The 25,647-nt window shown below is 40.2% G+C and overlaps 1 protein-coding gene across 1 annotated transcript in view; it reads right to left on the bottom strand.

Annotated features, from left to right (window-relative positions):
- Positions 1-25,647, bottom strand: part of Kcnh8 (potassium voltage-gated channel, subfamily H (eag-related), member 8) — a 376,486-nt gene that overhangs the window by 249,653 nt on the left and 101,186 nt on the right. Inside the window, exon 2 of the mRNA NM_001031811.2 lies at positions 3,546-3,779. Within this exon, the coding sequence (NP_001026981.2) occupies positions 3,546-3,779 (234 nt within the window). The remainder of the gene's footprint in view (positions 1-3,545; positions 3,780-25,647) is intronic.

Genomic DNA, 25,647 nt, shown 5'->3' with positions numbered 1-25,647 from the left:
TACAATAAATGAATGAGTAAATAAACAAGTGTAATTAATAAAAAAAACAAATTTACAAGGTGGATGGGGGTAAGAGCTCATACTGGGTAAGTCTTATGCAAGGATGAGGGAAGAGATAAGAGTAGTGCTTCCTCAAGCTAACCAGGACCAAAGATTGCTACAGAGCCACCAAAGCTGGTAGAGAAGGAAAACAGACCTCTCATAGCCCTTGGAAGGAGCCAAGGCTTTAGACACCAGGTTCTTGGAGTTGTACGCTCAAGAATGGTGAAGCAATGAATTGGTCTGCCTTAAGACCCAGTTTTCAGTACTTCAAACAATCTTGAACAATCAGATATACTAAGAAAGCAGTTTGATAACACTATAAAGCACAATTTTAATTTCTTTCTTAAACTTTTGTCCTAAGACACATTTTTATTTCTGGCTACCATGCTTTCCTTTCCCCCAGGGAAGGCAAGGAATGCTATTGGATGTAAGGAAGACAGTTTCTTTAGAGGGAAGACACATTGTTATGGACATGAAGAGCTCGGATTGTTTGCTTTAATCAGAGTGAGTGACCTATTGTAATGTACAGAAAACAAGAATCGCTGCCATTGAAGTTAACAAATATGCTAAAATGAGATAAATATCTAGCTGGCATCTACTCAGCTTGTTGTTTTGGGTTAAAGGATTTTAAGGAAGAGCTAGAGAGGGCCTCATCTTAGACAGGTTGGGTTTCTTTTGTAAAGACTGAGGACAGAGTGTCCTTTCTCTTTGTTGTAGTGGGACTCAGGAGAAGCTACAAGGCAAGCTGACTTTGTTCCAAGATATAGGACACACCCTATGTGTTTTGAAAATGTGATACCAAGAAGAATTGAACAAGTTTGTTTCCGCAGAGACTTCATTATTTATGAGAGGGGGTGTGCAAAAGTCAGTTATTTTCATACTGGAACAGAAGATGTGAGAGAATCAATACTGCTTTGATCAGTGTCCTCATAAAGGAGGAAGAAAAAACCTGCACAACATTTATAGAGCCTACAAGACAGGTCATTTATGGAGCACCATCAGCCAAAAAATCCTCAGTTATAAATGCTCAGTGGGTCATCTGAACAGTCATGAATCAATGGGCCAAGAGCTGCTAGGACGAAGGCATTTCCAGAGCTTAGTCGGGAGAGCATGCTACTTGAGGAAGAGAAGGAAGACCCTTTGGTTCAAATGTAAACCTAGCTTCATGTATCCATCCTACAAATCAATTTTTATTTCTTTGCACAGGCATTGATTAAGGAACTATCAGCTGACTAGTGTTCCTCAAAACTCCAGGCTCTGAGCTCTGGGGATGGGACAGTCTCCAATGCACATACTTTTAGAATTTTAGCTATACAAAAGGACAGATGTTCATATAATCGTCTCTGATGCAGGATGAGTTGCACAGTGTAGATAGCAATCCCAGTTATCTATAAGTAAATCAATTAGTTGCTCAGAATATCAGACAACCCCCTGGGATGATTGCTTAAAGTGAACTGGCACCATGAATTGCTTCCATTCACATATGTCCAAGGCATAGGCATACTTAAGAAAATGGGTTCAGGAAATTATAGACATTTTTAGATAGTACTTCTACCATGTGCTCTCATCTTTAAACCTACACAACCTCCAAAGCCCCGACCCTTTGCTCTTCCCCTGGAATTTTCTTCTGGGCCCAAGTCTTTCTCAGTAGGAGCACAGTGGAAATTCTGAAGCATAAAGACAAATGGACTTGGAGTGACCTACACTAGCATCATCCGGAGGAAGCATGAGTCTATAGTCAGCGGGTGTTTTGCACAAAGGATGTCTTTTCCCCTTTGTTCCACATGACAGCAGCTTTATCAGTCCTCTGCCAGTCCACAGCCTCAGTGACTTCCCCGTGTTCTTTTATCTCAGGCTTCTTTTCACTCACTATGGTATAATTACACAGAGCTAGAAGAATCCTTTCATTTAATTGTATTTGCTATGTAGGCTTTCTCCATTGTCACTGAAAAACAGCAACAACAACAACAACAACAACAAAAAAACCCACAATGGTGTGAACCATGGTTCTAGTGCCAAAGAACTGGGGCATCTTGTTCTAGAGCGGTGCTCATCAACAGGTCACCATGTCTATGAATTAAAAAGCCACAGGATCTGGAATGTCCTCCAAGAATAAGTATCTTCTAAAGGTGGGTGAATTTTCTGTTCGTTGCTTTGTTTTCCCTGACATTGACTTCAGTACCCTCAAATACTGAGCACTTGAGGCTAGAGTCCTGCTGATGTCCACAGTGTGTGAGACAGCCTCCCAGAAATAAAACAAACAAAAACCAAAAACCAAACACCAAAACACTAAAACCCCAACAACTTCTGATAGATGTCAACACTGACAAGAGTCAGAAGTTTTGAGCTAGAGTGTTCTCACATAGCCCTTCTTCACTACATGAACATCCCTGTTTCCTCTTCCCACTGCTTATAAGAACAGGAGTCATATTAAATTAGGTCCTCACTTTATGGCCTCATTAAATCTTAATTGCCTCTTTAATGCCTAAAAACACAATCCCATTAGGGGTTACAGCTTCACTACATGATTTCTTGTCAAGACAATTCTGTTCATAGTAGCAGGGCCAAGGAAAAAGAGAAAATATAAGGAAGATGACTTCATTTAAAGGGATTTTTCCCTTGAAATTATGTAAGTAAGTCCTTTCCATGGGCCATTGTCCCGAATCTTACTTGCATATCTACAAAGAAGGCTAATAATGCATTACCTGGCTTGCTATCCATATACTCAGAGAACACTAATGGGCTTGTGTTAGTGAGATGAAATGATGACTTCTTCTAATCCTCCATTTAGCATTCTTTGCATATGCAACCATTGAGATTCCTTGCAACTACAGGGCCCATGAGCTAGCAACATCTATGCCCACATGGGATGCTAGGACCACAGAGGCTGTGCCCAGCTCCAGGGCCTCTTTCATTGAGAAGAGACTCATGCAACTGCACCCAGAAGAAGCCAGTTCGCTTTTTTCCCCCACTTTGGTAGTTTTGAGTCCCGCAAACTTACTCTATTCTGTCTCATTTTGTCTTTAAATTTTCATACAGTGACAAGAAATGTTCTGTGTGGAGAGAGCAGGATTTTAAAAATGCATATGCTGAAGTTTCTTAAGTGAACTTCCTTTTCTGGTAGGAAACCCCAAGAATTCTGCTTTAAGGTAGTAAGATTGTCAAGCAGTTCTTAATAATATGAAGTTTGGAAAGGATCTCTGCAGAAAAGCTATTTATTAACAACCATTAAGCGCATGCACAGCTTAAAATGACTTTGATGTAATAGCAATAGAGTTTGTTCTAACAAGTTAATTCAGCACATAAACTGATGTAGAATAGTTTTAATTCTAATATAACGTTCCATGTGATTTATGCTGTTGGTGATGGAAACAAGTACATCTTCCATGTTCCCTGGAGAACTTCTCCCAAACACTATAATTGAGTGAAATACTGTTTAGCTGGAATGAACACAAATCAGGCACCGAGCTCTCCAGTATAGGTGCCAAAGCAAGGCAACTCACCATTCTTCTTGTAGAACATAATTTCTCCTTTGAATTCTACTTTCTCCTCCAGGGACTTTTCTATCTGAAGCATCAGCTGCTCGTTGGTCTCCACCCCAAACAAAAACTTGCAGCTGCAGCTCTTCTGCATGACTTCAGTTCGTGCAAACCCGGCCAGCTCACAGAAGCCATCTGAACAGTAGACTATGGGGAAACCCTTTGCCACTTGGGCATTGGCCAGGATGAAGTTGCTATCTGTAGAAAACAGATAAAAAACATTCATCCACTTAAATCTTTTGTTTAAGACACAACTTCAGTCAGGCAACAGGGGTACAGGTGCCGTCTCAGAGGATAAAGGGTGGGGAATTAATGGAGGGATTCTGTAAGGGGGGGCTGGGAGCGGGTTTTGTTTAGAATGTTAATTAATTAATTAATTAATTAATTCCTCCACTGCCTTGAGAGTGCCAGACTGGGAGGGCAGTGGAAGTATTGGCTTATGATTTTGGTTCAGAGGCCTATCAGCCTGTCCCAAGTCAGTCACCCTCTATGTGGCAGTAGGGATGATGCCTCTGAGAATGGCTCCTGCCATGAGTTGCCCAAGCAAGTTGAACTCTGAACCCATTTTGTTGGATTACATGATCTCAAAAGCAGAACTTGAGGCATGACTTTCGGGGTGAGTCATGTCTTTGTGAGGGGATGCAAAATTGTAGTAAGAGGAACTTTTAGAGATGAACTTTGAAGCATGGGCTACATGTTCATAGGAAAAGGTGCTGCATGCTAGAGCTTGGCTTCATGACTAAGGATCTCTAATGCTTGCTAGTTGAATATTATGATTTAGAAAGAAGTACAAACTATCATAAAATCATTTATTCATTCACACAAGAAACAAAAGTTGAACACTGACCATAAGTATTTGAAGTAGAAGCTTTAAGCATAATAAAATTGAAAATGAAATGAACTATAAAGAAGAGGTTTAATGAAAACAAAATGGTTGTTATTAAATCCTACTATATGGGACCATTGTCTAAAATACAAATATATACAACAAATATGACACGTCTATATATGCAAACATATACAGTAGCACACATATACACACAGACATATGCATGTTACATCTGGAATCTGTGCTTGAGACACATGGAACACAGGGGGATGCACCTGTATTTTTACCATATATACTGTACTGTGTACCCATTGGTTTTATACAAAATTCTTCATATATTATCTACTTTGAAGTACCATGTTTCAGAGATGTTTGTAGCAGGCAATTTTCTATCATGCCAAGAGAAAGGAGGTTCCATGGCCACCTCTCCATGGCCAGTAGGATAACTGTGGGACAGCCAGCCCATGGGGTCCCAATCTCCTTATAAACAACTGTGGTTTGTTTCCAAGAACAGTTGTCTCTGCTTTGCTTCAGTCAGCCCTGATTTGAGATGGCCATTCTTAGTGACAGTATTTATCTTGCCTTAACTTCTGTGATTCAACCATTCCCCAGTCAGTCTGTCTCTCTTAGATACAAAGCTGGATAAACATTCTTGAAGATTTGTAATCACAGGCCGTTTTGAAGCCACAGGAATGAACTGGCTTATCACAGACTGAGAGTTCTCTCACATGTCATGGTAACATGTATTGACTATTAAATACTGGACACAGTCCAAGCAGTGAATGCATAAATTGTATGTGATCTTGTCTTTAGGGTAGCATGCTTCTGGCCATGTGGAATTACTAGCTCAGTCTGGAGGAGACAGTTTACAGTATCACTGAGCCCAAGGGCTTCACTTTGTACAAGTGTTTTTTTCAATAGATCTCTGACATGTATTCACTTGACTTTCCTGCAGGACAGTGCTGAGAGACAAGGTTCAACACTACAGTAAATGATAAAGTGAAGGAAAGTTTGGGAAAACGTGAGAATAAAAATAGAGTATGGTTTTGACTTAAGATGCTGTGATTTAATTATAGAATTGCATAACTATAAACAGTAACAGAATGCCATGTTATGTACTGAATCATTGACATGCAGGTAATGATTACTACTGGGGTTGAGAATGTAAACATCCCAGGCTTTGAAAACAACTAGCTTAGAATAGGAAAAAATTAGGGCACGTGACAAGTCCTAGGATGTTGGGAATAGATGCCTACATATACAAGTGTCAAGGGGTGAAAAAGAAAGGGGAATGGAGATGGAGGGCAGACACCATGCTTTCTCCTGAAGCCAAGTTTTCTCATGCATCAAGTTTGTATAGCATCTACAGCTTTGCTTCTGTGTGTCTGGCCAAATGTTATCCATCTTTCTACTTTTTTTTTGTCTTCTAGGGACTTACAGTTGAGGTGCTTCTTGCATATGATCTATACATATGCTTTTAAAAGGAAACCATGAATCATTCAACCTAGAATGATCACACCCATTTCTCCATGATTAGTACCAGAACACATTTCTTCTTAATTATCTTTATTTGTGATTCTTTTTATTGAGAAAATACCTAAAATGGTATAATATTTTTAAATGTTAATAGCTGTTAATTTTGGTTAACTATATTTTTTAAAAAATATTCTTGTCTATACAATGTGCTGTTTCTTATTCTACATTCTCTAAGTAAGAAACTTCTAACTTGAATGTTTAAAATATTAAGCCTCATTTTTATCTTCTGTTGGCTTATTTTCCATTATGCTCAAGTTTCCTTTCTGTTGCTATAGTGAATCATTCTGACAAAAATCAGTTTCAAGAGGAAAGGGTTTATTTGGCTTACACTTCCAGGTCATGATCCATTATTGAGGGACATTGATGCAGGAATTGCAGCAAAAATGATGAGTACCATAACTTGCTGACTGACTTTCTGACTCACACATAGCTAGGGATGGTGCTGCTTTAACTGAACTGGCACTCATGCATCAATGAGGAATCATGACAGTCCCCAATAGATGTGCCCCTAGGCCAGCCTGATAAAGGAAATTCCTCAATGAAGGCTTCTGTTCTCAAAGACATGAATCTAGGTTATAAAGGGGACAGCTGAAACCAACAGGTACTCTACTACCCCTTTCCTCATTTTTAATGTAAATGCAATATTGTTTTATTCTGCATATCTCTTAATGGCATGTTCTTTAAATTAATTTCCATAGTGTCTTTGCAATTGTTTGCAAATATAAGAAAAGACTGGTGTTTAGAATTATAATAAGCTGAAAAGATGATAAAGTATTACTAAGCCATCAGATCTGTGTATTTTAATTAAGGATTATAGTGTGTTTGAGTAGCTAATTCTTCCAGCCAATATGCCACAAAAAATAAACAAGAATAAAGGAATATACTTGTCCTCTGTTTATATTTAGCACATGTCCTCAACATATAATTGCATTTCAATTCCAAAGAGAATGTAGTGGCTGTCTGTGCTTTGGATAGCTTGGTGTTCTGGCCACATGAATGGTCTCTCTGTTTAGAAAGTGTCATTCTTTTACCCTGCTATCTCCACTGGAACATATGCCTTTCAGAGTACAAATCCTGGAATTCCCAAAGAAGAAACATGGCATTTACTTTAGAATTATGTGAAACAAAGCCAGGGCTGAAGTGCTTAGGAACTCATCAGTGCCACACCACTCTCTGTACATATGCTCAGGGTATTTAACCTTTCAAGGAATCAATTATGCACACGTGGGATGCATCTGAAGGCCAGGAAGCTTTTCTCTCCTGGGTTTTAGGTCATCATTTTGTGTATTTCTAGTTTGAAAGTGAAAGTAAGTCACAAGACACATTACATACTACACAGTTGACGGCAGCTCGAAATGATTTCTAGCAGAACATTTTCATAGACCAGCAGATAGAATATAGAGTTGGTCAGACACACAGGCCATTTGGTCTGACCTTCCAAAGTAGAACAGCACCTCTGCACTCATACAAAGACGGACAATCCTTTGTTCCAAAAGACAAAATGAGGGTAGATGAATAGAAGATAGAAAGCAGAGAAGGCAAGCGTTGTGCGAACTCATCATCACTTCCTTTAACTATTGGAGTTACTCTATTTTAAGGTAATAAAAATTAGGTATGATAAATGTCACTTACCATGCAAGACCCAAGACTAAATATGAGAAGTAAATCTGCCTCGTATATTGCTTTTCTATTATGTGATTTTTAAGTGAAAAGAGGTAGCTTGCTTTCCACTGGGTATGAGTCTTTTTCTCATTCTTTTTGTTGTTGTTTTGTTTTGGGGTGTGTGTGTGTGTGTGTGTGTGTGTGTGTGTGTTACGTATTTTCATTCAAGTGGTACAGGTCACATGTGTGGGTATATGCAGATATGTGTGTGGAGACCTGAGGTTAAGTTTGAGAGCCTTCCCTCAGTGTTTTTCCACATTAGTGAATTGAGGGGAGGTCTCGCAGATTGCTAGGATAATCACTTTCTCTAGGATTCCCCAGACTCCAGCTTCAGAAGCCGGAATCACAGGCTAGTTGCCACAGCCACACAGCACATCCATGGTTTCTCAGAGTCCAAACTCTGATCCTCATGCTTGTGTGAACATAAACTACTGAGCATCTCCCCAGCAGGAAATGAGAAACTTGTTTTCTCTATCTCAGTTTCTGAACTCAAAGCCACATTTCTGCAGACATCATTTATTGGTGGTATCTCTTAAATGAATCTGGATCTGTCTGTTGCCTCCATCAAGCCCTGTGAAAAGTCAATATTTCAAAACTATAGAAGCTTTTGGCATCCTTTGTTCCAAACTTGTTTGCATAGCTGAACTGCAGAGCCTCATAGGAAGCAGGAAAACATAGTTGCTATTCAAATTATCTGGATTTCAATTTAATTAACTTCCCTTGTGTGTCATAACCCTTTGAAAGTGTTTCCACTGAAGAATACCTTCCTTGTGGCAAAAGCCAATAAGTGTATACTCCAAGGGACCCAGAATCATAGCATTAAGCTCAATACTGCTTGGAAATCTTATGTCCAATTTAAAAGTTCAACAGAAGTTTGTGTCTCGAAACTTTAATACATCCATGATCATTTAAAAGTTTTAAATTAATTAATTGTTTTATTCATTTACATTTCAAATGTCCCCCTTCCTGGTCTTCCCTCTGCAAACCTCCCACCCCATCCTCCCTTCACTTTGCCTCTAAGGGTGTGATCCCCCATCTACCCACCTAACCCCACCCTACCCCTCTAGCATCCCCCTTTGCTGGGGCAACAAGCCTCCACAGTATCAAGAGCCTCCACTCCCATTGAATTCAGATAAGGCAGTCTTCTGTTGCATATGTGATGGGAGCCATAGACCCACTCATGTATATTTTTTGGTTAGTGGTTAGTCTCTGGGAACTATAAGGGATGCAGTTAGTTGTTATTGTTATTCTTCCTATGGGGTTGCAATCCCCTTCACCTCCTTTAGTTCTTCCCTTATTTCTTCCATTGGGAACACCAAGCTCAGTCCTATGGTTGTCTATGAGTATATGCATCTGTCTTAGTCAGATGCTGGCAAAGCCTTTCAGAGGACAGCTATACCAGGCTCCTGTCTGCAAGCATTTCTTAGCATCAGCAATACTGTTGGGGTATGATGAATCCTAAGGCAGGGTGGTCTATGGATAGATAGCCTTTCCTTCAATCTCTGCTCCAATTTGTGTCCCTGCATTTCCTTTAGACAGGAACAATTCTGGGTTAACAATTTTGAGATGGGTGGGTGGCTCTATCTTTCTACTGGGGCCAGGTCTATATACTGGAGATGGTCTGTTCAGTTTCTATCTCTCCACTGTTGGGTATTTTGAATAATGCTGTCTCCATTGGGTCCTGGGAGCATTTAAAAGTTTTTAACTTTGTTTCCACATGGCTCTGCCAACTTTTCAAGCCAACTGAAGTTGCAGGAAGAAGAGGCATTGGTTTGCTTTACCCTTCCTAAATACTGTTTGGTTTTGCATTATCTGACTGAGGCTGGAGCATTACAAGGTGAGGCTGAATGGCCCATGTTCAAGGAGTTCAGGCAGATCCAAATAATGTTTCCCTATAACCTCAAACATTTAAAGATACTATCAGCAGTGCTTCGCTTAACAATTACTCAGTTGTACACCTTAAAGCCAGTCAAAGCAACAGAGCACTTAGTAGATATATGTGACTGATGGAGAATCTGTATCTAATGCTTTCTGCCAGTAACTCCAGGCTTTGATGGTCCAAATCTCTATCTGTATCTGAAGCATGCCTTGGATACTGAATCTTGTTTAAAGTTAAACCTTGTGTCAAATCTTTAAGAACTTTCATGAACATATATGTACTTCTATATACGTTACATACCAATCCTTCTGCAGAGGAGGAAGATGGGCAAGATCAAACCCTTTAGCCCTCATTTTCCTGTAAAGGGCAGCAAGCAAACACAGGCAGTTAACTTTCTTTCTTGAGTTGTCCACATGTTCCACGTTACTCCTGGGCATCAGCTGTGATGCCTTACAATAATTATCATCTTGACAAAGAAATCTCTGGGCATGTCTGTGAAGGATTTTCTAGATTATGTTACTTGAGGTAAGAAGGTACACCTTAAATGCTTATGAGGTGTGGGAGGAACTTAGCCAAGTAAGCCCAGCTGCAAGGTTGGTATATATATACCCATACCGCTGGTACTTCCTCCCTGAGCCAATCTAGAATATGCCTGCACAGCTAGAGACTGCTGATGCTGGAGTGAACCATTGAGAAAAAGACAGCCAGTTGAGAACCAATGAGATGCTGGGAGTGCAGTATGAAGGTTTGCCCAGATCCTGTAATTAATGAGTCTGCTTTTGCCACTTGCCCAACTCCCTGAGTCTGTGTTGTTGACTCTGTGCCTTCTTATCCCCACCCCCAAGGTCTTAGTCAGGGTTACAAGCAACAAGGGGGTCATCATTTCATGGGATAGGGTCTAAGACTACTAAAAAGTAGGTAAACAGCATTTGCCACTCTCTGCTTCTTGATAGTGGATGTGATGTGACCAGCCATCTCACTCTTCTACTGACATCCCTTCCCCTCCACTCTGTAATTCCTTTGTAATTATAATGAAAACAAAGCTCATCCTTTCTTAAGTTGCTGCAGCCATGTGTATTGTCACAGCAAAAAAGAAAGTAACTGCTCTAGTGCATCACTTGGTAGAATGCTCGTCCAGGATGCAGAAATTCCTGGGTTCAAACTCCAGTACTGCATAAAACTGTACAACATGACTCATGCCTTTAATCTCACCACTCAGGAGTTGAAAGCAACAAGTCAGAAGTCTGAAGTCATTCTTAAGTTCACAGTTAGTTGGAGGTCAGTCTGGGCTACATAAGACTCTTTCCCAAGGAAGAAAAAAAAAACAAAACTAAAAATAATTAGCCTCATTTAAGTACTCAACCAAGGCAGCTTGTGCATCCCTGGTGACTCTGAGCATAGTTATCTCTTGAGACCACTTCATTGCTGGAGTTGGAATATTAATGTCTACAATGTTAGGAAATTGCCATCCTCTTCGCACTTTGTGTTGGCTTCAGGGGTGTTGATCCTTTCCAAAGATGATGGCACATGTATTAGATTAATGATATTGGCTTTAAGCTAAAGTTCCCAGGGTGTCCTCTGCCAAAGTTTAGAAAGTTACTGACATTTGAGCAGTCTTTTGACATTATTTTTTGAAAGCATATGAGAGGTTTTTAATGGGGAAGTTCTCACAGTCCTTACACTTCATCTGTCTCCCCATCCACCAGTTCCATGCTTCACAAATCCATATTTCCAGATTTCATCCTTCATCTACAATACAATTTGTTAAAAACAGTATTATTCCAGAGATACAAATATTAGTAGAAAACTCAGATTGAGTGGGCACCGAGGTGGACTAGAAAGCATGGAATGTATTTGTCTATTAGAACTCACTGTTCCCTTCTGTTGTTCTGTGTTTGTTTCCACAAACACATAGCCAGACAAACACAAAAAATGCCTTCCATAAGCCTCCACTAGGAGCTCTTGGCAGCACCCTCAGCCTCAACTGTCACCTCCGAGATGTTCAGAACCTGTAGCCTTCTCCTTATTTCTTATATGTATTAAAGCAAAGCAAAACAAAACCTTGTATGTATATGACATTTGAGACAGTCCTGCAGAATAACATCAGGTGGAGCTGCAAAAATATAGCAGCTAGCTAGAGAGATGGATTAGCAGGGGAAAGCATTTGGCCCAAGCCTAACAACTCCAGTTTGATTCTTGGAATCTACATAAATGTGGTAAATGTGTAAGGAGATAACTGACGACACAGAGTAGTTCTGACTTACACACACGTACCATGACATACAACATATATACAATAATTAGCAATAATAATAATGGCAGTATATAAAAACCTAGTGGTAAGAGATGGCTGGGATAGGGCCTAGATGACTTGAGATAACAAAAGGGAAAAAGAAACTGCCCGATTCTCTTTGTACTAAGGTCAAATCTAAGTGGATTAAGGAACTCCACATAAAACCAGAGACACTGAAACTTATAGAGAAAGTAGGGAAAAGCCTCGAAAATATGGGTACAGGGGAAAAATTCCTGAACAGAACAGCAATGGCTTGTGCTGTAAGATCGAGAATCGATAAATGGGACCTCATAAAATTACAAAGCTTCTGCAAGGCAAAAGACACTGTCAATAAGACAAAAAGACCACCAACAGATTGGGAAAGGATCTTTACCTATCCCAAATCGGATAGGGGACTAATATCCAATATATATAAAGAACTCAAGAAGGTGGACTCCAGAAAATCAAATAACCCCATTAAAAAATAGGGTTCAGAACTGAACAAAGAATTCTCACCTGAGGAATACCGAATGGCAGAGAAGCACCTGAAAAAAATGTTCAACATCTTTAATCGTCAGGGAAATGCAAATCAAAACAACCCTGAGATTCCACCTCAAACCAGTCAGAATGGCTAAGATAAAAAATTCAGGTGACAGCAGATGCTGGCAGGGATGTGGAGAAAGAGGGACACTCCTCCATTGTTGGTGGGATTGCAAGCTTGTACAACCACTCTGGAAATCAGTCTGGCGGTTCCTCAGAAAATTGGACATAGTACTACCAGAGGATCCAGCAACACCTCTCCTGGGCATATATCCAGAAGATGTCCCAATCGGTAAGAAGGACACATGCTCCACTATGTTCATAGCAGCCTTATTTATAATAGCCAGAAGCTGGAAAGAACCCAGAGAGGTTCTTTCAACAGAGGAATGGATATAGAAAATGTGGTACATTTACACAATTGAGTACTACTCAGCTATTGAAAAGAATGAATTTATGAAATTCCTAGGGAAAGGGATGGACCTGGAGGGCATCATCCTGAGTGAGGTAACCCAATCACAAAGGAACTCACACAATATGTACTCACTGATAAGTGGATATTAGCCCAGAAACTTAGGATACCCAAGATATAAGATACAATTTGCTAAACACATGAAACTCAAGAAGAACGAAGACCAAAGTGTGGACACTTTGCCCGTTCTTAGAATTGGGAACAAAACACCCATGGAAGGAGTTACAGAAACAAAATTTGGAGCTGTGACGAAAGGATGGACCATCTAGTGATTGCCATATGCAGGGATCCATCCCATAATCAGCTTCCAATCGCTGACACCATTGCATACACTAACAAGATTTTGCTGAAAGGACCCAGATATAGCTGTCTCTTGTGAGACTATGCCAGGGCCTAGCAAACACAGAAGTGGATGCTCACAGTCAGCTATTGAATGGATCACAGGGACCCCAATGGAGGAGCTAGAGAAAGCACCCAAGGAGCTAAAGGGAACTGCAACCCTATATGTGGAACAACAATATGAACTAACCAGTACCCCGGAGCTCTTGACTCTAGCTGCATATGTATCAAAAGATGGCCTAGTCGGCCATCATTGGAAAGAGAGGCCCATTGGACTTGCAAACTTTATATGCCCCAGTACAGGGGAACGCCAGGGCCAAAAATTGGGAGTGGGTGGGTAGGGGAGTGGGGGGTGGGGGTGGGTATGGGGGACTTTTGGGATAGCATTGGAAATGTAAATGAGGAAAATACCTAATAAAAAAAAGAAAAGAAACTGCCTGATTGATTATCTCATTCAACTTTTACATATTGTAGCATGTGCAAACAATATCTACTCAAAAATATCCTATTAAACTTTATTTTATTATTTGTTTGAGTATTGAAAAACCTTGTTTAAAACAAATTGTTATCATGATCTTGATTAGTAATAATAATAATAAATCTATTAAAAACATTTTTAATTTTCTAAATTATGCAGCTGGAGAGATGGCTCAGACAGTAAGAACTACGTTGCTACTTCAAACGACCTATGTTTGGTTTCTAGCACCCACATAGCAGCTCATATAACTCATAATTCCAATTCTAGGGGATCTAGCGCCCTCTTCTAGCCTCCATGGGCACCAGGCACACATGGGGTACACTTTTATATATGCGGGCAAAACACTCATACATGTCAAACAAAAATAAATCTTTGAAAAGACAAGCACTTAAATTCAGTTTCCAACAGTCATGTAAATGCTGGGTAGCCATGGTGGCCTATCTGTATTCCCATAGTGCAAGATAGACTAGCCAAATTGGGGGCAGCATGAACCCCTGTCTCACTGCAAATCAGAGAGAGAAATGGAAAAAGATATCTGATGTGAGTCTCAGCCTTTAAACACACACACACACACACACACACACACACACACATTCATGCGCGCGCACATAAACACATGCATGTGCACACCAAAATATTGCTCATTTTCCCCCTGGTTTTGTTTCATGATTAAACTTTTAAGCAAAATGCTGTATTTTATCCTCTGTTCACTTTTCTAGAATTATTATCAATATTTATACTCTGTTGTGTGTTACTTCAAGTAACAAGGGCTTCAATAATTATCTTATGAATATAAGCACAACTATAACAATTTTTTCAACATATAGAATCTACTCAATAAACATTTGTAAAACAAATGAAAGAAGGTTAAAGTACACTAGTTAATGTGAATGGATATCACTTTGGAGTGCAAAGTTTTTGACGACATCTCTGTTTTATTGTTCATCATGAATCCAGTAAAGTAGACTTCTTTTAAAATAAGATCATGGAGCTAAAGAATTGGCTCAGCAGTTAAGAACACTTGATGCTCTTCAAGAGGACCTCATTTGGTTCCCAGACCCACACTGGAGGTCTCACAAACACCTAACAATTCTAGTTCCAAGGGCCTGGTACCTCCTTCTTCTGACCTCTAAGAACACTTGCACATTTGTGGTGCACAGATACACACTCAGGGAGATCAAGCGGTCCAAGAGATTAGTGCAGGATACTTATAAGACAAATAGAGAGTTGAATACACTGTATAAACACATAAAATAAAATAAGAAATCTTTTTTAAAAAAGATCAGAAATAAACTGCACAGATCATTTTGTGCTCACAACTTTCATCTTAACATACTGATTTCAGAAAACTCTTTGGTATGAAGAAACGAAACATTTTCTTTTAGGAAAAAAAGGATTAAGTGGCTTGTGAGATGACTCAGTGGTTAACAGCACTGACTGATCTTTCAGAAGACCTAGCATCCATACACTGCCTCAAAAACCTCTAACTCCATCTTAAAGGTATCCAATGCCCTCTTCTGCCTTCTATGGGTACTTCACACACATGAACATACGCACATCTATACGTGTATACAGATAATTAAAAAATATAAAAATAAACCTTAAATTTTAAAAAAGATTGATCGTAATAAGAAGCTAAATAATCCTAAGCAAAACTCTGTCTTCTTTATAAAGCATGAAGTTATCAGGCATTGCTATTTGATGATGAAAACCCTATACATGCAAATTAAGAATTCTGGGATCAGCAAAGATTTCTTGGGGTTCTAAGTGTGCTAATTATGGTTTTAGCATTCCCCTCACAGGCTTTAAGTCTTAGTCTCCAAATAATGGTGCTGTTTTGAAAAGTTATGAAGCCTGAACAAGGTAGAGCCAGGTGGCAGAGACAGGCTGACGGAAACAGGGCTTATAATCTGACTCCATTTCAACCCATGCTGCCTGCTCCTGACCAGTCAACATGTAAGAGCACTACCTGAAAACTTTCACCACCACAACCCAAGCCACTACAGTTTCCAAGCTTTTCCCACTATGACAGACTATACCCCTGAAAACTGTAACCCAAAATAAATCCTTTTTTTTCTTTATGTTGTTGCCACCAAGCATTTTTGTCACCATAAGGAAAGAACATTTGTCATGTACAAGATGCTGCTCCTGAGACCTGCCTGAGTTGGGGCAGACCAACCTAGTATAGAAGCAGAAAGAACAGTTAAAGGTAAATACCTACACTGCATGTATCACTCGTGTGCTTTTATGCCTGCAAATTTCCCCCTTCCATATTCAAGAGTATCATGGGAAATCCCAGTTTATTCCCTTTTTCTAGGAAGGGCAGAGAAGGAGAAAGTTGTCTCATAACTGGACTGTTTACAAACATCAGTTTCCCCAGCTCAGGCAATGGGAAGACAGACAGTATGCTGGAGGAAAAGTGATGGGCCACATTTTCCATACATAACTCAGTCAATGTAATTTTATCTCTTTACATAAATCACCAACAATGTAGCTAATTTATTTAAATTTTGTAATTTTCTAAAACTTTTCTTAAGAGTTTATCTAAGAACGCAGTTAAGACCACCCATATGATTATATTTTTTGCTGTGAAAACCGAGTGGTTTTATTTTGTTGTCTTATTTACCCTACTGAAAAACAGATTAAACAGAATATTCTGAATGAAACCAGCCACACATTGAATTCTTCAAGTACTTAATTTAATTCTTCCCTAGATCCTCCTGCAACACCATCAAGCTCTTGCTTGGAATTATGCTTAATTCAACAAGTATTAATTTTAATTTTAAAGATACTGGGACAGACTCCTTACTTCAAATACTTGCAGAGATAAAAAGTAATTGCTTCTGCCATACGTTTGTTAGTTATTTAATTTATCTTGTACATCTAAAGGACTTTACATTTGTGTAGCCCACATTTACAAATTGGTGTTCACTGCACACTCGAAGACTGGCATTTTCTCATTCGAGTTTTCTTCGTATTCTGAGGAACTAATGAGATTCAAATGATTTTCCTAGCTTGGCAGCCTTTTCCAGAAGCTCATCTGTCCACTGCGAGACTGGTCTGGTTCACAGTGCTCATGTTAGCTTAAACAGGAAAGATGGGTAGTTTTACAAGTCATAATTGTAAGTGAATTGTAACAGGAAGCAAAGGCCTAAACTAATTTGGTAATTGCAGACATTCAATAGATGTGATAAGGTCTGTAGTCTACTGAAGTTTTAACAAAACAAAGAATGTGCAAAACTCTGACACAGAGGCTGCCTGCAAGGAAAAAAAAAGTTTGTAGGATCTTATGGGAAAGGGGGAAGCAAGAAGAAAATCACCTCTAATAACCCCCACAAGAGGCAAAGGCTGATTCTGTGCTGATGAAATGAGGCTGTGTGGGAGGGAGGAGCCAAGCCAATCACAAAGGCCTGGGAGAAGCAGCTCGCAGCCACTGATGAGTAAGCAGCTGTGGGAACAAGCAGCCTGCTCAGCAGATTGGATTCTGACCTGGCCTTTGGACAGTGTCTCAAGGTGGCACTATCCATAAAGGAACTTTGGCTGAGGCAAGCCAAACCATCTAACAACACTGAATAGTAAGTTAAACTATCTTTGTGGTTGTACAATCTCCATGTGAAGCAGGTGACAGCTAAGTGGGAACTGAACTTGATGTGACTAGGGGTCTCTTGTCACCAAGCCCAGTATCTTCCAGTATGACTCGTATCCTTGTTCAGTTAGTTCACTTTGGCTCCCTTCTTTTACTTGCATTTTCCAGGCTTTATCTCACACCTTCTAATCCTGACTTCCCAGGGTCTGGGGCCTAGAATCATCACTTGAAACAAGACAACTCAACAAACAGAGGCAAGAGAGTTGGCTCAAGAGTTACAGACCATTGCTTCTCTTGCAGAGGGCCTTGCTTCGGTTCTCTGCACCCACAAGGTGGCTGACATAGGCAGCTCAAGTTCCACAGGACCTGATATCTTCGTTTGGTTTCTGTAAGCTCTTGAACCCACATAGTACATGTATACATACATAATACATACATATAGGTAAAATATTCATAAAAATAAAATGAAAATAAATCTTAAAAGACAAATTATAATTAGGGAGCTAGAGAGATGGCTCAGCAGTTAGGAGCACTTGCTGCTCTTGCATAGGGTCTGAGTTCAGTTGCCACAATTCTTGGAAGCACACAAAAGTCTCTAATAGCAGCTCCATGGGATCAAAGACCTCCTCTCACTTCTATCAATATCTTCACTCATGTCCATACAGCCACACAGATATACAAGCATCCACATACTCAAAAGTAAAAGTAAGCAGAGGAATGGATATAGAAAATGTGGTACACTTACACAGTGGATTACTACTCAGCTATTAAAAACAATGACTTCATGAAATTCTTAGGCAAATGGATGGAACACACATGGTATGTACTCACCAATAAGTGGATATTAGCCCAAAAGCTTGGAATACCCAAAATACAATTCACAGACCACATGAACCTCAAGAAGAAGTAAGACTTTGGTCTTAGAAAGGGGAACAAAATACTCACGGGAGGAAATATGGAGACAAAGTGTGGAGAGAGACTGAAGGAAAGACCATCTAGAAACTGCCCCACCTGGGGATCCATCGCATATACAGTCACCAAACCCAGACACTATTGTGATGCCAAGTGCTTGCTGACAGGAGCCTGATACAGATGTCTCCTAAGAAGTTTGGTCAGAACCTGACATATACAGAGGCAGAAGCTCCCGGCCAACCATTGGGTTGAGCACAGGGTTGGCAATGGAGGAGTAATAGAAAGGAGTGAAGGAGCTGAAGCTCATAGGAAGAACAACAATATCAACCAACCAAAGCTCCCAGGGTCTAAACCACCAACCAAGGAGTACTCATATAAGTAGCAGAAGATGGCCTTGTAGGGCATCAATGGGAGAAGAGGCCCTCCATCCTGTGAAAGCTTGATGCCCCAATGTAGGGTAATGAGAGAGTAGAGAGGAGGGAGTGTCTGGATGGGTGAGGCTACACCCTCATAGAAGCATGAGGAGGGGGAATGGGAGAGGAGGTTTCTTGGGGGGTGGGGGGGACCGGGAAAGGGGATAACTTTTGGAATGTAAATAAATAAAATTTAAATTAAAAAAAATGCAGAGAGCAAATGATGCTGGTGTGTCCAGTTCTAATTCGTACAAAGCAATCTCTACAGCTAAGGCTAAGAGAAAAGTTTTTAAAAAGGGCGCTGGGACAGAACCATAGGACCAGAAGGCCTGTTTGTAGAGATTGTCTCCTAGAAATGACAGGGACACTGTAGCCATGACATATTGATAATAGATAAGGACAATGTGAATGGAGGAGATTTCACAAGGTACCATCCCTAGATGAAGAACTATAGACAATTAATGGCAGTGGAGAGAGGAAGAACTTGTTCTTTCCAAGGACAAGCCTCCTGTTAGGTTATCTAATCCCAAGTGGTCAGCCCTCAACATAGGTATATAAAGGCAGCACTAGATGGACTCACCAGGTCTATATGTGCATATGTGAGTATGTATGTCACAATAATAATTAAAGCAGAGGTAGTAAATTTGATGGAGGGAAAAAGAAGGAGTTGGAAGGAGAGTAAGTGGGGTAAGAATGATGTAAGCACAATATTCATAAATGAAATTCTCATAAGGTTAAAATGTTTAAACCTTAAAAAAAGAAAATAAAAATCTGAGTATTACATCTTAATTATTAATTATTTATAATGTATTATACGCTCATATAAGTCATTATTCACAAAAAAATGCACACTCAATTTTATGATCTCTAGTGAAGTGGTCCTTCTTATTTTGTAACCATATTTTGGTTTAGGCATAATATATAAATACATATATACTTATAAAGAGGAACTGAATTATGTGACTCTCAAGATTTTTTTTATCTAAGTCATGGAGTTGTGCAGACATTAACTAAAGCCTAATGTAAACAAATGATATGCAAAAACACTGGCTCCAGTTTGAAGAGTAAAAGAAGGGGGGGAGAGAAATGGGGGTATAAAGGAGGGCATGAATGCGAGAGGAATAAATACAAACAAAAGAGAAGAAAAGGCAGCATATAGTGCAGACAGAAGGAGGAGAGGAAGGACGGAAGATAGGCAAGGAAAGGATGAGGTTTCGAGAAATTGAGAGAAATGTAAACCATATAGTAATAAATGTTGTGAAGACAAAAATCAGGTGAAATTAGGACTAGTTCCCAAGAATTTTAAATTATCAGAATTTAAATTATTATAAAATATCTTCTTATGGGGAATATTTTCTTATGAGGTAACAATTGAGGGAACATACATGGGGAATGATCAGGTGGCCCATGCACAGAAGAATTTCCAGTCAGAGCCAAGGTAATTTAACCTGAACTAATTAATAGATGCATATGTTTGTGGAATAGCAAGAAATGACAGTATGACCTAATAAGGAAAGCTTGGGGTGTGTGTGTGTGTGTGTGTGTGTGTGTGTGTGTGTGTGTGTGTGTGTGTATGGACATCTCTATACCATTCAAGAATTGAAAGAGCTTTGAATTTGACATTGAGCATTACAGAGGTCTTGGGTAGTGGAAAGGCTGCTGACTCTGGCAACGAAAGGGCTCTTGTCAGTGGGATCTAGAGTAGCAGGGACCCGAGTAATTGAGATGACAAGGTTGAAGCCATAAGAGTAGTCCATAGACAAAAGCAATGCTTATGACTTAGGTTGGTAGCCTTTCTCATGGTGGGAGTGGTCAGATCTGAGGCTGTGTAGAAGTAGGAGCTAGAGGATTTCCATCGCTGTGGGACTGGACTACAGTGAATGGTGGAAGGGGAATCTAGGCATGAGGTTACACACTGTTCAGGTCTTATGCACATTTTGAGATGTTAAACAATGAAGACCTTGTAAGATTGGGGGGTTTTACAAGCTATGTCTTAGATATACCACAAAGGTCATTAAAAGGAGACAAAAAAGTAGGCAGTTGAACAAATGCATCTGAAGGTTAAGGTTATATCATCTGGTGGCTGTGCAGATGATATAAATAAGGGGCTAGGGACTGGCAAGATATGTCAGCAGGTGAATACACTTGCTTTGGTCAGACCTGAGGTCAGTCCCTGGGTCCAATGTGGTAGGAGAGAATCAACTTCTGAATGCTGCCTTCTGACCAACATATGGTCATGCACAAATCATGCACAATATTAAAAATATACATGCATACATAATACATAAATAAATGTAATTTAAAAAATGAGTAAATAAATGACATTAGCAAGAAGTAGATGGCTGAAGGAGTAAGGGAAACAGAACAAGGATAAGATACAGGTTGTAGCTCCAGGGAACTCAGTGGCTAAGGAAGGTAAAATTGAGATAAGACCATGAATTAGAAATTAGAATGCATGACCATGGAAACAGAAGAGAATCAAGGAGATGCTGAAACCAGTGTTTACAGTCAACACTGTCCATGTTTAAATGTGATTTTCAAAATAAGCTTTTAAAATCAATAAATACAATACTTGGTCTGAGTTGAGAGAGAGGAGAGGTTCTGGTTGTCCCATTGTACCTGTGGAGGAAGGGCCATGAGGTGTCAAGATTTCAGCCCTTGCTCTGGTTTGATTAGATAAAGATGGGTCTGAGAAGTCACATAGGACTGTGGGGAAAACCACTAATCTTTCAAGCAGAAATCTAATTACCTGGGGTTCAAATGAAATTATTTCTATCTCAAATATTTCCCTTAATTCTCAAACCAATATGGCAACATTATTATGTACTAAAGAACTAGAAAAAACATTTATGCGAATAGGTTAATATAACCATATCACATGTGCCATATATGTGTACCATTATTCTACTTTTCTCTGTTGATAACAATATTACACTAGATTCTAAGAATTTTTTTTATTTATTTATTTTAGATAATTGTGATCATGGCATGTTGATAATGAAGACACTGATTTTTTTTTTAAACGTGCTATTATATTACCAGCTTAGTAAGTATTCACATGGAGACATTTGGCTAAGTTGGTTTGAATATACCCAGAGAGGTTCATCTAATTGAAGAGAATTATTCTTCAAACATTTCTTCAAATATTCCCTAAATAGAAAAAAAAAACCCAAATGTTGCTATCATCCAGGCTTAAAAAGGCTTTTCACTTTTTCTGACTCATGATTTCTGCTTTGGAATACAATTCAGATGCCATATTCAGAACTGTGGCAGTCATCTTGGGACTGAGGTGACTTGTCTGCATATAACATGATCAATGAATGGAAAAGAAAGAAAAGCTTGGATTTTTTGGTGACAAAGTTAAACCAATACCAGAAAAAAGCATCAAGCCAGACATTTTCTTATTTAAGAACTACAAATGCTGTTACTCTAAACCACTATTATACCACTGAGTTCTCTGGTATTTGACATTGAAAGCAGTCCTAACTGAAAAATAACAGCACTGGGTATGTCCCAAATTATTACAGCTTTCATCACCATGGTGATAATAATCAATATTCAGAGAAGAATATTCTGGGAATTCAGAAAGGCACTCTCTGATCCTTCTAGATTTGTTCTCGGTGTTCATTAAAATTAAACTTGTAGTTTGGAACATCTGGTAAAATGAAAAAGACCATCACTGAGGTTGCAGTGTGAAATGTTGCAGACTCCCAAGTTAGAATGTTTGTTGTCCAAATTCTGGAGCTCTTTGGAGAGACTCTGGAGTTTTTGAGACTTGTGACCAAGCCAACAGAAGTGAGGCATCTTTCCCCTTTTTTCTCTATGTGACATATAAGTGTGTATGTGTGTGGATACAGGAACGTGTATAATTATAGAGCATGTAGAGGCCAGAGGCTAATGTTGAATGTCTTTCTCTATTGCTATTTATTGAGACAGAGAACTTTAGTAGAACCCATGGCTCACCAATACAGCCAGTCAAGATAGTCTTCTAGCTCTTGAGATAACCTGTATTCACCTTCTAAGGGCTGGACTTTTAGGTAGACCACTATGCCCACCTGGTATTTAAATCAGTGTTGGTCTCTTCATCTTTGAAGGACAAGAGATTTATCCACTGAGCCATCTTCTCTACCATGAGGGGTCCTGACAGTTATATCCAACTTGCTTCTGGCCAGAGCTCACGGATAACAGCTTGAGTAGTGTGTTTCCTGACCATGACGTGCTGCCGCCGCCATGTCTTCACATGATGATAATCTGAAACTGTCAGTCAAACCCCCCTTTCTTTAACTGCTCCTATGAGAAAAGTAACTAGTGCAATGAAAACTTCAGCCAGGTTCTACAATCTGTCAAGGGAAGGGTGAAATATTTGTCCTTTGGAAATATAAGGATATACCATAAAGGTAGCACCGGCCCAAGATGTTTTTCCATGTTCTGTTTTCTCTGTGTTGTTTGATTCAGATATTAAGGACAGGGAGGTGAGGTAATCGGTTCTTATGCCCTTAAAATGGCTTTCCTGACATCGTTAAGCATCTAAGACTAGAAAGCAAGATCTATTTTTTACAGCATGTGGTTATGAAATCACAAAAGAAAGTTACTACTGTACACAAATGGATGCTTAGGAGGTGGCACAAGTGCTTACAGAAACAAAGCCTACCATTTATTTCCTTGATCCAGAGAAAAGGTAGACAATGCAAAGTCACGTGCCTGAAGTTCCTACTTGCAAAATAGGAATCGTGCTCCCCTTCCCGCCCCCGCTATATGTCAGAGCATCTTTTGGGTATATGCCCAGGAGTGGGGGTAGGATCAGGTATGGGAGGAGATGAGGATGATAGACAAGGATCAGGAAATTGAACACGGGTAGGTAGCAATAGGTGATGGGGAACTGGGAGTAGTTACCAGCAAGTCCCAGATGCCAGGAAAGCAAGATGTTTTCAGGACTCAACTGGGATGACATTAGCTGAAATACCCAACAAAGGGGAGGACAAAACTACAGAGACCATATCCAGAGGTCAGGCAAGGCCCTCAGTTGAGGGATGGGACCACCTACTCGTCTCCAGATTTTTAACCCAAAATTGCTCCTGTCTAAAGGAAATAAGAGAACAAAGTATGGAGCAGAGCTGAGGGAAAAGCCATCCAGAGACTGTCCCACCTGGGGATCCATTCCAAATACAGACACGAAACCCAGACACTATTGCTGATGCCAAGAAGTGCTTGCTGACAGAAACCTGATATAACTGTTTCCTGAGAGGTTCGACCAGAACCTGACAAATGCAGATGCCGATGCTTGCAGCCAACCATTGGACTGAGCTTGGGGACCACAATGGAGGAGTTTGGGAAAGGATGGAAGGAGCTGAAGGGGTTTGCAACCCCATAAGAACAATAACAACCAACCAGACCCCCCAGAGCTTCCAGGGACTAAACCACCAACCAAAGAGTACACATAGAGAAACCCATGGCTCCAGCTACATATGCAGCAGAGGATGGCCTTATCTGGCATCAATGGGAATAGAGGCCCTTGGTCCTCTGAAGGCTAGATGCCCCAGTGTAGGGAAACACCAGGGTAGCAATGCAGGAGTGGGTGAATGGGTAGGGGAGCACCCTTATAGAAGCAGAGGGAGGGGGGATAAAATAAGGAGTTTGCTGAGGGGAAACCAGGAAAAGGGTTAGCATTTGAAATGCAAATAAATAAACTATAAAAGAAAAAAGAAAAAGAAAGAAAAGTAGGAGTGGATGTTGTTCTAACTTTGTTTAGAAAGGTAAGCATGTGGCTGGAGAAAGGGCTCCACAGTAGAAACATGGCCCAGCAAAGATGAGGACTGGAATTTGGATCCACATATGTAAGTAAATGCCAAGTTCAGAAGGTAGAGATGATCCCTGGAGCAAACTGGCTGGTGCTTCAACTGAAAGTTGCTGCTTCAGCAGACAAGGTTCAGAGCAAGTGTAGAAGACTCCAAAGTCAACCTTAAACCTTCACAGACATGTACACATGTGTCATACACATACATGTACCCACATGTAGCCCCACACATGGAAATGCATATATTTACATATATACATCAGATATACAAATATATCCTTGCATTTACATATACATACATACTCACAAAAAGAAAAATGATACAAGATGAAAGCATTAAATCTAACAATAAATATAGCTCGATCTAATGGTAAAATGACTTTAAAAGTCATGAGCTACCTTAAATTTGGTGATAAGGAGATGGCTGCTGTGGGCCTGGATACCAGAGTTTTCCCACGGAGATCTCTGGCTAGGCCTGGTGCGAGGGTTTCAGCAAAGGGAAGCAAGTACAGGCAGGGCAACAAAGTCTCTGCCATGCCTTCCAGGTAACTCTGTAACTCTGAGCCTCTCTGTACTGAGTCGGGTCAGAAGAGAAGCTGGTTATCCAATGAGGAGTGTGTTGGAACCTCAGTTGGCTATTTGGGAGAGATAGCCACACACCTCTCCTGTGTGGAGCTGTGTGTGTGTGGGGGGGTATTTCAACAGGAGCCTTAGAAGGGGGAATAAATTCATCAGAAGAGGCAGATGGAAGGAGGGAACTGGGAGGGATTGGGAGGAGAATGGGAGCTTCATGATCATGTGTGGCAAGGATAGGAGAGCTGGCTAAATGGCCATGAAAATGAATGGAAATCTGCTACTGACAGGATTGAGGAAGCTGGGGCGATCATCTTCAGAATGAGATAGAGACCTGGGATAAGAGATGCACTCAAGAATCAATGGGTGTGATCTTAGCTGTGACTCACTACATTGGGGATCTGGAACCTCAAGAAACCACCTCAAGAAATCACCTAAAAGGCAGAAATCCTAGTTATGTGATAGACACCAACCCACCCATAAGACTTTCAACCCAAAATTTATCCTCTCTACAAGAAATGCAGGCACATGGATGGAGCAGAGACTGAGGGAATGGCCAACCAACAGACGGTCCAACTTAAGACCTATCCCATGGGCAAGCACCAATCCATAACCCTATTAATGATACCCTGTTATGCTTGCAGATTGGAGCATGTCCTCAGATTGGAGCTTGTGGACTATTATTGGATTATGGGACCCAAAAAAGATAGGAGCTCCACAGGAAGACCAAGGGACTCAACTAACCTGGACCTTTGGGACTCTCAGAGTTGGAATCACCCTAGTC

The sequence above is a fragment of the Mus musculus genome, chromosome 17 (genome assembly GCF_000001635.26).
Source record: "Mus musculus strain C57BL/6J chromosome 17, GRCm38.p6 C57BL/6J".
Lineage (NCBI taxonomy): Eukaryota > Metazoa > Chordata > Mammalia > Rodentia > Muridae > Mus > Mus musculus.
The sequence above is the reverse complement of the archived record's forward strand: the minus strand, read 5'-3'. Positions and strand labels throughout refer to the sequence as shown.